General features: G+C 39.6%; 1 protein-coding gene across 4 annotated transcripts; it reads left to right on the forward strand.

The window, feature by feature from the left end:
* Window positions 1–158: 158 nt before the first annotated feature.
* On the forward strand, window positions 159–12,545 carry LOC311214995 (acyl-coenzyme A synthetase ACSM3, mitochondrial-like). Of its 4 annotated transcripts, none has more exons than XM_084295899.1 (16): window positions 159–485; window positions 1,516–1,601; window positions 2,354–2,600; window positions 3,604–3,836; window positions 5,185–5,395; window positions 6,117–6,324; window positions 6,562–6,705; window positions 7,441–7,594; window positions 8,479–8,558; window positions 9,303–9,426; window positions 10,020–10,100; window positions 10,773–10,874; window positions 11,348–11,475; window positions 11,587–11,686; window positions 12,130–12,249; window positions 12,427–12,545. In XM_084295899.1, exons 4-16 carry the CDS (start codon window positions 3,639–3,641, stop codon window positions 12,508–12,510), a joined length of 1,734 nt encoding a protein of 577 aa, XP_084152025.1. In that variant the 5' UTR covers window positions 159–485; window positions 1,516–1,601; window positions 2,354–2,600; window positions 3,604–3,638; the 3' UTR covers window positions 12,511–12,545. The 4 variants fall into 4 exon arrangements, with proteins under 4 accessions (XP_084152025.1, XP_084152026.1, XP_084152028.1 ...); XM_084295900.1 differs by having other exon boundaries at window positions 2,354–2,570; XM_084295901.1 differs by having other exon boundaries at window positions 470–485; window positions 1,555–1,601.
* Window positions 12,546–12,783: the final 238 nt, after the last annotated feature.

Genomic DNA, 12,783 nt, shown 5'->3' on the forward strand with positions numbered 1-12,783 from the left:
CCACAGGTCCTCCCCGCCCCGGGCTGCAGGAGCCGGGCGGCGCTCCCGGGGGTGAAAAATAAATAAAGCTCCCGGCAGAAGAGGGGGTGGGTGGCTGACCTAGGGAGGGACGTGCCCCCCGGGAACGTCGTGGCCTGGAGGGGCAGCCTGGGCTCCCGGCGCTGAGTGAAGTTGCTCGTCTTGGTTGCTTTTTCTGAGCTTGGGAACTCAGTCCCGGGATTGAAGGCTCGGTTTGTGTTAATGATTGTGGAATTAGGAGGAGAGGTGGCTCCAGGAGTGGGCTGGCTGCCACTCAAGAGCGATGGAGCCAGCTGGCTTCAGTCCTGCTTTTTTTTTTGTTTGTTTTTTGTTTTTTGTTTTCCTCCACATGGCAAGTGTGCCCCAGAAGGGACAGCCTCCATTTGGCCCTTTCCTCAGTGGCCTGTCCAGCTCCTGAAGTTTTCATGGTGTGACAGGGCCAGCTGGAACAGAAACTCCTCATACAGGTAATTTTAGCCTTGAAATACTCAAAACATGTGTTACCAGAATAAAAATACACACCACTTAGCATTGGTTTCTGAAGGAAGGTGCCTGTGTACTACTGTCCATGAGGGCCTCATCTCCCTCCGTTAGCCCTTGAGCTTTTTGGACAATCAAGAGGAGAAAAATGAAGATATTTTGCGAAAGCATGTAGAGGACAGAACTAAGGAGGCGTCACAAAGGGCAGGACTATCGTGTTATTTACACATAGGATAAAATAGGGGAGGAAAAGTTCATAAATTAATGGACGTATTTATCGGTCACAGCTGCAACAGGAGATGGTGTTTACATTTTATATAAAGCTTTTCTCCTGCAAAGTCTTCGAGGCTTATTTAACTCTACAGCAATTGTTATACCTTGGTGGGATTATTGATCACAAGTAAAATAAAAGTCATGTAATCTTTGCTGGGTTGGGGGTGCATGAAAGACTCAAAGTTGTGGGGAGTTGCAGCAATAGTCTGCGGAGCTGGGCCTGTCAGGACAGTGTGACGCAGGAGGGAGGATTTCTGCAGGCAGCTGTGAGTGGTGCAGAGGACATGCAATTCACCACGCAGAACATAACTAGGGTGCTTTGGTGGTGAGGAGTGCCGAGGGGTTTGGAAAAACCTGTCCATACTCAGGGAAATAGTTTTATGCCCTATCAAAAGATTAATACAGAGAAACAGTTACGCTTCTTTTACACTTAGGTCACCGTGGAAGGTTTTTCTTCCAAAGTATTCCTGGCACATTCACTGACATCACAAGCTGGTTGCTGTCATGTTTGGTTTACTTCTGTGCCTCCTCTGGGGTAATGCAATCTGAGTAGGGAATTCCTTTAAGGCCTTTGCCTTCTGTAAGGATTTTGTCACTTGCATTTCAAAGAGCTTGTTAAAATGTTGCTCCTGCAGATTGCAGGTCCTTCTTTACTGCTAGGTGGAGAGCAGCTTTGTTGTTTGGGGGAATCTTTTGAATCTTTTTTTTTTTTTTTTTTTTTTTGTGCTGCAATGAACATTTCAGGAAGCTGGTTAACATCGCCTTTTTGTCCGCTTGTCACAGACTGACACTGAACCCCAGAAGGAAGTGCAGACAAAAGCACATGCCAGGTAAGACCGCAGCGCCACCCTTGCTGATCAGCACTGAGAGGACTGTTTTGCTCCAAACACATTGATGGGTGTTAGCAATCTCTCTGCTGGCCTTAGAGAATGAAGATGCAGCAGGAAGGACTTAGGGCTTGAGCAACCAAACTCTTACAAAAAAATCTTGGTGCCTCAATTTAAGCTACAGCTGTCTCCCACCTCCCTGGCAAATGCCATCCTTGCAGCAGAGGCTGATGGCAAAAGCATGTACCAATGCCACGGCCGTGCCCACATTGATGACAGGCTCTGCAGTGATGCCTTGCTGTGGCCAGGACAGAGAGGGGTTGGCAAATGTTTCATCCCATCTCTCCTGTGGGAGCAGAGCAGAGGCAGCAGCAATGCTGGAGCACAACTTAACTGTTTGCTCTCTGAACATGAGGCAGAACACTTACAAAACCTCGCAAGTCTCTAGCATACACATTAACATAGTTGGTCAGGGCAGCAGCATCCCAGGAATCGATACTCACTGTCAATCATAGCTGAACTGCTATGGATTGTTGAGGTACCCCAAACTACCTGCTCAGCAGTGTATTCACACAACCTATTAATTAATCATAAGGCTGTTGTTCCCTGTGTTGCCCTATCCAGAATGTAACAGATGTGACTTGGTTGCAGCAAGGTCTTAAGTATGTTTTTATCCAGCGGCTGGTGAGTGGGAGTAGGGGAGGAGAAAGAAATGGGAGAGATTTTAACCTCTCACTTTCTACTTCCTCTGTGAGCTCTGCAGAAATTTGTCAGCTCTTCTCACAGACAGGACTTGGCTGCCTTTTACGTGAGTCCAAAGTACATGTAACAAACACAGGAGTGAGTCACTGAATGCAGTGACAGCGCCAGAACAGGTGTACAGCCAGGAGTCTGAGATCTGTGTGAGGAGTCAAAGCTGGGACGCATCTCAACACTCAGAGGACTCACATTTTGATGCAAGGCCAAGAAGCAGTAAGTTGGGACTGACAGCTTTTTCACAAGGTAACTGACCCTCCACCCGTCCCGGAAAGCTGCTGGCCAGGACACTTTTTTGGCACTGGAACAGTACGGATTTGCTTGTCTGACCACATTCCCTCTTTTCCCTGTCCTTCTCCGTCTTGCATTTGGCTGTGTTTCTTTCCTGTGTTTGTCATACACAAACTGAATCTTAGGGATTGGGAAAAAAAAAAAGTCTTTTTGCTTAATTGAATCACTAAAATCACATGGGTTTGCAGCTGGATAATTATTAATTCAGTAAGGAATTATCATTGCTTATATTATTTTGTAAATAAAAGTTGACAATGCATGAAAATAATGACTTCAGATTTTTCAGCCCTCCTGCTAAGTTGACTCTACAGAACTATGGCTCTACACTTCGGATCCTTCATCGGGGAGTCTTTTGAAGTTTCTCCATCTCATAAAATGGTGTTTTTTGCTGACCACACATCAAAATAGTATTTAATACATCAATGCTAAAACTATTCTCAGGGCTTTCCTACATTGATTTAATTTCTGGCAGACAGCATATTCCCAGTGCTGATAGACTAGAAAAGCTACAGATGTCTTTGTACTAAGTAACACTGTGGTCAGCCAGTAACTAACGCAGGATTGTCAATCAGTAGCAGACATTTCATTTACAGAAGTCACAGTTTAAGAGCTTTCAGTGCCTCTCTGCACTGAAAGCCTTATAGCTCTTAAAGCCTCTATAAGGTAACTGCAATGTGATCTACCAATGTAATCAGCAGGGCTTGTGGGGAGGGAAGGAATGTGAACAGGTAAGCTATCACACTGATGGGGCTGAGTGCTGCTGCTTGAGTGTGTGGTCAGGATCTCAACTGCATGATGGTCAGGAGAGAGCAGGGGTTACACGGTGGCAAAACCAGAGCTGTCCTCAGCAGGTATTCCAATTAACAGTTATTGTTATTCCATTGTATTCGCTGTGTGATGGTAAAAGCTCTTCTGAAACCACATGCCTAATACCAGGTTTGTATTTGTGTCACTGCAGAATTTCTTGGAGAGGCTATAGCCGTTGTTGCTGCCATGCATTTTCTGCTGAAGGTCCCAAGTGCTATATCCCTACGTGCTGCCCTGAGAAAATCTCTCCAGCTTTGCAGCCAGAGCTACACAGTTTCCACCTCTTTCAGTTATGAGGCCATAAAACAACAGTACAGACCAGAGGTGCCAGAGTACTTCAACTTTGCAAGTGATGTGCTGGACAGATGGACAGAAATAGAAAAGGTAACATTTCTGTGGCTTCTCAGATGCTGTAGTACTTAATGCTGTCAGTGACAAATCCAGTAACTGAATTATGCTCTTGATTATAATCTGATGATCATCTCATGCACTTTGAATCTGTAGATCCCTTCGGCCACATGCTGTCCTGCCCATGAGTCCAAGTGGTTCATTTTTTTAATCAGTAACTCCAGTGAGAATAACTGTAAGCAGGCGCTTCAAGAATGAGACAATGGACTTTTTACCACTTTAAACCACACGTTAGTTTCACAATCAGCTGTGACATGCACCCTGTCTGGTTGTGCTGGCCAAATCACTTGACCTCCATATATTTCATTGCCTGCCTACAAAATGAATAATACTGTGTAATGTCTAACCTTTCAATTTTTTTCCCAAATGAAAAATCATTGCATCAGGGACCTTATATCTACAGAACCAAAAACTGAGTGCCCAAACAGACATGAGGTCTAAACAAGGAAAGGAAATACAGGGAGAAAAAAGAAAGTATAGGTCTATCACCTATCCTGTTACGTAACTCGAGTCTGAGGATATAGGACTGGTTTTGCAGACTCAGGTTCTTCATGATGAGAGTCTAAACGTAGTTATGTCCACATGGCAGCAGGAACAGAGTAGAGTGTCACCTATCTGACACAAAGGGAGCAATTGTTCCTTTTGCAGGAAAAACAGATTTTGGCAGGCTGTCAATGGAGAAAGAAACAACATCTGGTGCCCTCTGAAGTGCACAGCTAAAATCTGCTTCCTGAAAATGAGCCTTAGTGTTACTGTACCTTCAAATATTTAAAAATAAACCATATCTTTTTTTTGCCCCAGAGAGTTTTGCTCAAGAAGCATCTTGCATAGTGCTACTGCTAAATGCATTGGACCTCTTTAGAGCACATTGTATACGTACATTTCACTTTTCACACATCAGTTCACACTGTGTGGGCCTATGCTCTTGAACCTGTGATTTAATTTTCAGAATTAACAAACAGGCCCAATTCCAGATGAAGTTGGAAATGACCTCTGAAGATTTGGGAAGCTCTGGAGCACAACCCAGAAGAACCCACATTCATCAGCTGCTTTATTTTCATGGCCTGAAACAAAAAGTTGTACAACCTCTTCAGAGTGTAACATGATGAGCTCAGGAAAGGAATACAAATTTAATTTCTTAAATGACATTCATAGGCAGTTTATCCTAAAGGAGAGTTCTTTGCCTCATTTGGAATCAGTGGCAGATTTCAATTGTATCCCCAGATTTCTCCAGCAATGAGTAACTGGTAAATGCTCTTCCTCAGACTTAAAGGCAGTGTGTTTCTAAAATGAACCATTTACACTGCACCCTTTTATTCTACAGGAAGGGAAAAAACCTAAAAATCCTGCATTGTGGTGGGTAGATGGTGATGGAAAAGAGGTGAAATGGAGCTTTGAGGAGCTGGGAGTCCTTTCCAGGAAAGTAGCTAATGTACTCTCCGATGCTTGTGGTCTGCAACGGGGAGACAGAGTTCTTCTAATTCTGCCCCGGATCCCAGAATGGTGGCTGGTGAATGTGGCTTGCTTGAGAACAGGTTGGTAAAAGCACACATACCACAGAAGTATAGAAATTATGACTTAAACCAATCCTTGCTTTTTAACACAGTCAAAACTACAAATATGCTGTTGAAGATGAACTATTGCCACACTGATCAAGAACATCCTTCATGCCAAGTTTATCTTTGTGATACTTTTAGGACTTCTGCACGTGCTCTATCTGTTAAGGAAACCCTATGAGTCCATGTGCCTCTCTCATTCTCTTTCCACCACTTATGATGAATCACAAATGCACCTTCTTGCAAACTTGCAGTGAAATTAGCCCACACTTAACCAAGTGTTTCATGTGTTTCCCTGTGGGATCTGTTAAATACTCAGCTTGCCAGAAATTACATCCCAGAATGTCTTGGTGCCTCACAAACACTAGCAGGGTACAGCTCTGTCTACCAGTAAAGAAATTAAGTCCAGAGAGATGGCATGGTCCAGTTGAGGTGTTTTCAAAACAAAAAAAGTTGTTCTGTTGATTTCTGTTAGTGTCCTGTGATCAGCCTAGTATTGGCTAAATTAGAATTTAATCCATCCTCACATATAATTTAATCCATCAAATAAATCAGTGTATTTATGAATGCAGGGCCAAATCCTGCTTTAATACTGCCTTGTCTCACTCAAAAGCACTAGGTAAGCTGATGTCTGCTTGTAGGTACAACTATTATTATAAAACATTTCAGCTGTTTTTCCATTCTACTTCCTCCTCTTTAGGAACTGTCCTGATTCCTGGCACACAGCAGTTGACAGCGAAGGACATTCTCTATCGACTACAGAAATCCAAGGCAAAGTGCATCATTACTGATGATTTTGTGGCACCAGCTGTAGATTCAGTTGGGGCTGAATGCCAGTCTCTGAAATGCAAGTTGCTTGTGTCAGAGGGCCACAGAGAAGGATGGCTGAACTTTAAAGATCTCCTGAAGTGAGTAACCACAGCTGTGAAAGTGCCACAGCAAAAATAAAAACATGTTAGTTTGTTTTGAATAGGAAATGCTGGCATATGCCAACATGTTCCTATCCTTCTAGGGCGACGAAATGGAAAAATGTCAGTGTTTTTGATGTTTCTGATTGCTGCAAAACTTATTTTAGTTAAACATTTTTAAGAGCATGTAAGTCACACTTTCAAATCACTTTATTAATCGTTTTGCTTGTTTTAAAGAAATGCTCCTTCTAATCACCAGTGTGTGACCACAAAGCATCATGATCCAATGGCCATCTATTTTACCAGTGGAACTACAGGATCCCCCAAAATGACTGAACATTCCCACAGCAGCTATGGTATTGGCCTCACAGTAAATGCGAGGTATGGATATTACTTTGACAGACATGTTTGTGTAGCTGCTCACATGGCAGAAGGAAGAGGAAACACACGTTTTTTTTCCAGAAGCCTTTGTTTCACTTTTTAAAAAACAATCATTCTGTTAAATTTGAACAAGGCTTGTTTGTTTGTTTTTCCTGGAAGCAAGTCATACTTTGAGTCCAGCCAGTATATATAGAATGTAGCCTTCAAATGGCCTTACGAATTTCTTTTTAGTATTTTCTTTAACTTTTGATAACCTCTTCATTGTGTATGGTTAACAGACTACCCCAAACTGAACATCCGCACAAGTTTATAAAGTCTGTATCATAAAAGAGAAAAAAATGTGGCTGTGAGGTTTCTGAACTCACACATGTCTAGATTAGATGCAACTCCCACAGGAACAAAATGCTGATAGTTCAGAATCTTTACATTTATAAAGCAATGTTGTTTATAAAATTGATATGGCAGTACACTTCACTGAAACTGGCAAGGAATAACAGATGAGGAGATCCATCAGTATAACTTCCTTTAGAAAAATGCAACATCAGTCTGTTCTGATGACATCCTCACTGTGCTGTGTCTCAGTTGTGCTCAGAAATTCAGCCATTTTTAAGTGTTATTTACCCAAGACAAGCAGTGTTGGATGTGACTCCATGACATATCTTGTGTTGATGGTTTAATACTTGTCTTTTTTCCTGCCAAATACAGATTGTGAATCATGTTTCCTTGTGTTACCAGGTACTGGCTGGACTTGACTCATTCAGACGTAATTTGGAGCACATCAGACACGGGCTGGGCAAAGGCACCTTGGGCTAGTATAGCAACGTGGATTCAAGGGGCATGTGTATTTGTACATAAAATGCCACAATTCAACCCAATTACTGTCTTTGAAGTAAGTGAGGAGGGCCCAGCAACAAACAGCACTGTTCTTGCTTGCTGGTCTTGTCAAAGCTTTCATTTCCCGTGGTGCTGCAAAGGTAATATTGAATCATTATTTCAGTATTAAGTGCTGCAAATACATAAAAGCACAATTGACATTCGAACAGTTTAATCATATAGTCTGCTGAAAACAGGTTTTACTGCACAAACTTGCAAACATTCTTTCTAAGGCATGAAAGAAGCACAAAAGAAATTGGACTGAGATTTGCAGAACACTCGGTGTTATTATTAAAATAAGTGATAATAACAGATAAATGAGAATTTCAGTTGCCTACACCAAGTAATCCCATGTTAAGGAGTGAAGATGCAGCAAGGCTGAATTTCTTTAACAAATGGCATCAACATTATATTGTCGTATGTCCTCCACACACAACCCTTCATCCCTTGAAAAAGACTACCTTCATCATATTTATTTTACTTAGATGGCTGGAAACTGTTACATAACATTAGGCTCTGTTGAAGAACACTTGGTTTTACTCCTATAGAATATCTCAGAGAGTAGCCTTATGGTTTCACTTGGTTTCTACTTAAACTTAGGTTATGAAGAAATTCTGCAACAAGGACTGCAAGGCTTTCAAGAGCACAAAATTCTGGTGTGGTGAATTAACTGTAAGATGATGTAGATTCTGTTTTGAAGAAGAAACTAGTTAGATAAAACTGCTATATGTCGGTATTGGCAACTGCAGAGCTGACTTTTTTTTTGGACACTAACATTTTGTCCACACGTTTTATAAGCTTGATATAGACAGAGATTACATTATGTCTTATAACGTAGATGAGACTTCATGGGTTTCATTGTATTGGCAACATTCACTTTTCTTATTCTAAATTCTCTAGAGTCTGTCAAGATACCCCATAACTGTCTTCTGTTCTCCTCCAACCGCATATCGAATGTTTGTGCAACATAAACTGTCCAGGTAAGAAAAAGCAGAGTACCTCTAGTGGTGGATTTGATCAAAACAATGAACTAAGTGCTCAGCTCACCTTGATTTTATTCCAAATTTACAATGGTGTAACAGTAACTCTGACTGTATTTCTCAACATCTTGAGTCTTATGTGTGATGAAGAAAGTCAGAAAGAGTCAGGGTGCCACCTCAGATTTCATGAATAACAGTGAAATGCAGTTTAGCTGAAACTATAATAAGATAATCATGGTATCATGCTTAACATATCCTCCAAAGTGCTTTTATAGTCACATTCTCCTTCCCTTTGTTTTTCTACTGTGTTTCCCCAGTCGTATACACTACAAGAAATGTATGTCAGTATGGCTTGGTGAAATGTATGAAAAACTCTTCAGCTTCATTTAAATCTTCTGTGCTTTTTTTTTTTTGCTTTTTTTTTTTTTTTTGTCATTAGTGTTGAATTTCATCAATCCTCTTCAGTTTAGACTCCAGTTGAGATTCTAGGGTTAGAAGGTTAGAAACATGATATTATTAGATTTGCAAATAATACAGAAGTAAAACAGGTGTTTTTCATTTTTGTTTGCTTTTTTTTTTTCAGATTTGTTTCTGTTCAGTGCTACACAGTTCAATTAGAATTAATAGATCTCAGTAAAATTTGTATTTTTGTGTAGAAAAGTTCCCACAATACCAGAAGAGAGTATTGAATGGGGTGTAACAGATAGATAACTGCCAGTTATTTAATTTCTTTTTCCCACCAAGCTATACATTCAAAAGCCTGCGTCACTGTGTGAGTGCTGGGGAGCCAATCAACCCCGATGTGATGGAAGAATGGAAAGTGCAGACTGGGCTGGATATTCATGAAGGCTATGGACAGACAGAAACAGTATGTACAGCTTTACAGATGAAAAATTATACTTTACAGATACAACAATAAATTCCATTCAGGTTGCCAAGAAAAAGTGATTAGAAAGATTACACAGTTGTATTTGGTTTACATACTCCTCATCCCTTCAGCACATTCCAACAACATGGATTCATTGCAACTATCACAACAAAGTCAATTGTTATAGGCAACAGTAGAAAAATGTAGTATTTTTTGTGTTTTTTGTTTTTTGTTTTTTTTAAGTCCTAGAACAATTGTAATGTCTTCACCCAAAATCCAAGCACTGTTACTCATTCTTGTGAGCTTTGAATTGAGAACTAACACAAAAGAGGTATATTCCTCATTACTGCATTCCAAATTCTGCTTTAAAAGCTATCTTTAGAACATTCACCGGCATTGTTTGGAGCTGTGGGCAAGATATTAAGGGTGTACTTTATTTCTAGAAGTTTAATCATAGGATATATGATTATAATGAGGACTGTTATTATTTCTTACAGAAATTTGCAATGTTAGCTGAGTATTTTAAACCTAAGGTAAAGACTGAATGTACAAGTTGTCATTTAAGGAAAGAAAAACAAACACATTTGTTACAGGTGCTGATCTGTGCAAATTTTAAGGGAATGAAAATTAAGCCTGGTTCTATGGGAAAACCATCTCCAACGTATGATGTCAAGGTATTGTACCTCTGGTGGCACTGTTGCTCTCTCAAAAATCATTTTCCATGAAAGAGGTTTGAAAGCTTTAACATGGAGTTGTACTGTGCAGCATCATACAACAGGAAATAAGAGTGAAAAAGAAATGTCCCAAACTGAATGTGCAAAGTGAGCATCTAAACCTCCCTGTTGTATCAACCTCAACAGCATTACATAGATGACAACCTACTGATAACTGGTGGTTAAATATCAAATGCTAAGGCAATGACAGAATTTAAATTACTGAGTTAAGGCAGAGTGGGAGCGAATGGTATTTCCTGGTGATAACAAAACTGTTGATTCAGATTCTAGCAGTAGATCAGTTTGCAATATTGTTTAAGAATTTAGTATCTTTCAGTTCTTAAGGTTTTCTCACCCCATTACTTATCGTCCTCTGGGGTCTTACCAACTTCAATACATGTTTGCACAGTATTTGGAATTCCTCAGATAAAAGACCCAGTGTGAAATACAGTGGATTTGCAGTGATCTTACACTTGAATTGTCAGGGTAAGACCTGTCCTCTACTGCTCCGAATGATTTTCCAGGAAATATTTCGACTAAATACTTTAAATGAGTACTAAGATTCTATAATCTTAATTTAATGTTTTCTAGTTTGAGTGCAAGATAATAAAACAGTGTTTTGTTTATTTTCAGATTATAGATGAAAACGGTAATATTCTGTCTCCTGGAAAAGAAGGAGATATTGCCATCAGAGTAAAACCTACAAGACCGCCTTTTCTTTTTACTTGCTATACTGTAAGAACCCTACTACAGTTAAAGTAGATGTCCTGTTAAATCTCTGTAACAAGTAATTTGATGCCTCATTTCCTATACATATTCTCTACTTAGAAGGATAAAAGCCTGTGGGGAGGAAGGAGGAATTTCCATTTTTTTATGCAGTTATTTAGTCTACTTACACAATTAGTTGTTCAATGAGTGTCTTGCCTAACAAGTTAAAATCCACTTTCTTTTGCTTGTTATTTCCTTAATAAAAAGGGAAAACTTTGACGGATTTAGTTTTGTAGATTAGTAATGGTGAATGTTTATTATAATTCACCATTATTTGTGTCCCACTTGAATTTGATGCATATAATGATATGGACCAGTCTGAAAAGCTGAAATCTATGAACATTTGGCTTTACCGCAACTTATATACTGAATATGTTAGAATGCAATGTAATATATTTTTCAGGCTGTTTTTATATAAAATACAATTTTGTGCTTATTAGGATGATCCAGAGAAAACAGCGGCAACAATACGTGGGGATTTTTATGTCACTGGAGACAGGGGGATTATGGATGAAGATGGATACTACTGGTTTGTTGGAAGATCTGATGATGTCATTACTTCTGCTGGGTAATTTAACTGATTAATAATACATCTTCAAACTTGAACAATACAGCTGATTTAGGTGTGATAGTATGTGTATTTCAAATGTGTGTTTCAAAAAGACGTTTCATTTTAAAGATATCGTATTGGACCATTTGAAGTAGAAAGTGCCCTAATAGAGCATCCCGCAGTGGTGGAATCAGCAGTAGTCAGCAGCCCAGACCCCATCAGGGGAGAGGTAAACACATTAAATGAGCTTATATCTAAAAGTAGCTTTGTGCATACCAGAGCTGATGAAACCCAACTTCCACTGGATTTGTCTGCCAAGTGATTAATTTTTAAACTAAATAAACTCAAATTGGCATTTCTAGTCTATCAGCCATCTATCCCTCTGTGCCGGAAAAACTGACTGAGACAGGTGCCGCAATATCCAATATAACAAAAACACCATTTGAAATTTTTTCTTAACATTCAAATACTTAAAATTATGGGTCTTTAGTAAATGTATATAAATTAGTTCTGGTCCATAAAAATAGAGCATGTGCAGACACTGGCAAAGGTGTTCGTATCTGCCCTATACATTGTTCTATGTTTTGTCAGCAAGTGTTTGGTTAATGTTTCAAATCTTACTGTTGTGCTGTGTTTCATTGGCAGTTAAACTGTTGTTCCTTTAACTTTAAGGTAGTGAAAGCCTTTGTGGTTTTAACACCTGAATATGTTTCACATGATCCAGAAGAAGTGATGAAAGAGCTACAGGACCATGTTAAGAAAGTTACTGCTCCATACAAGTATCCTAGGAAGGTGAGTCTTCAATTACCCCAATATTTTAAATATTTTTCAGTAGCAGGTAGTGAATTATTTGATAGCAGGTATCAACTATAATATGGCTTATAAGGCTGTGCTGCTAAGGTTAAGTAAGTCAAAATTCAGATAAACTGTATCTTATTTTGTGTTGCAATTTCTTCCCTTTCCCATTAGATGGAGTTTGTTCAAGAGTTGCCAAAAACTGTTAGTGGGAAGATTCGAAGAAATGAACTACGCCAGAAGGAGTGGAGAAAATAGTAGAGTTCTTTTATAGGGTCATTTTTTTTTTGTTTTTAAACAAAAGATAATGCTGATTTACACGGTAATGTAGAGTAAAAGACTATGGCCTTCTTAGTTTAGGATTTTATAAATTCATAGAATCATTTAGGTTGGAAAAGACCTCTAAGATCATCATGTCCAACTCTTAAATTCTTACCTGATCCCCAGCATTTGGCTGTCCCTGGTGCTACACTAATAGCTAATAGTACAAAAGCAGGCAGACTGATACAAATGAAGTGGAAAATTCATGTA

The sequence above is a fragment of the Netta rufina genome (assembly GCF_964035555.1).
Source record: "Netta rufina genome assembly, chromosome: 15".
In the NCBI taxonomy this organism is placed as follows: Eukaryota; Metazoa; Chordata; class Aves; order Anseriformes; family Anatidae; genus Netta; species Netta rufina.

What these genes read in the sequence shown, in the direction of transcription:
- LOC311214995 (XM_084295899.1), top strand. Translation starts at nt 3,639, where the DNA reads ATGCATTTTCTGCTGAAGGTCCCAAGTGCTATATCCCTACGTGCTGCC. An exon ending in TGTGGCTTGCTTGAGAACAG is followed by an intron (nt 5,396 to 6,116) that starts GTTGGTAAAAGC and finishes CCTCCTCTTTAG; the next exon opens with GAACTGTCCTGATTCCTGGC. An exon ending in GATGTCATTACTTCTGCTGG is followed by an intron (nt 11,476 to 11,586) that starts GTAATTTAACTG and finishes TTCATTTTAAAG; the next exon opens with ATATCGTATTGGACCATTTG.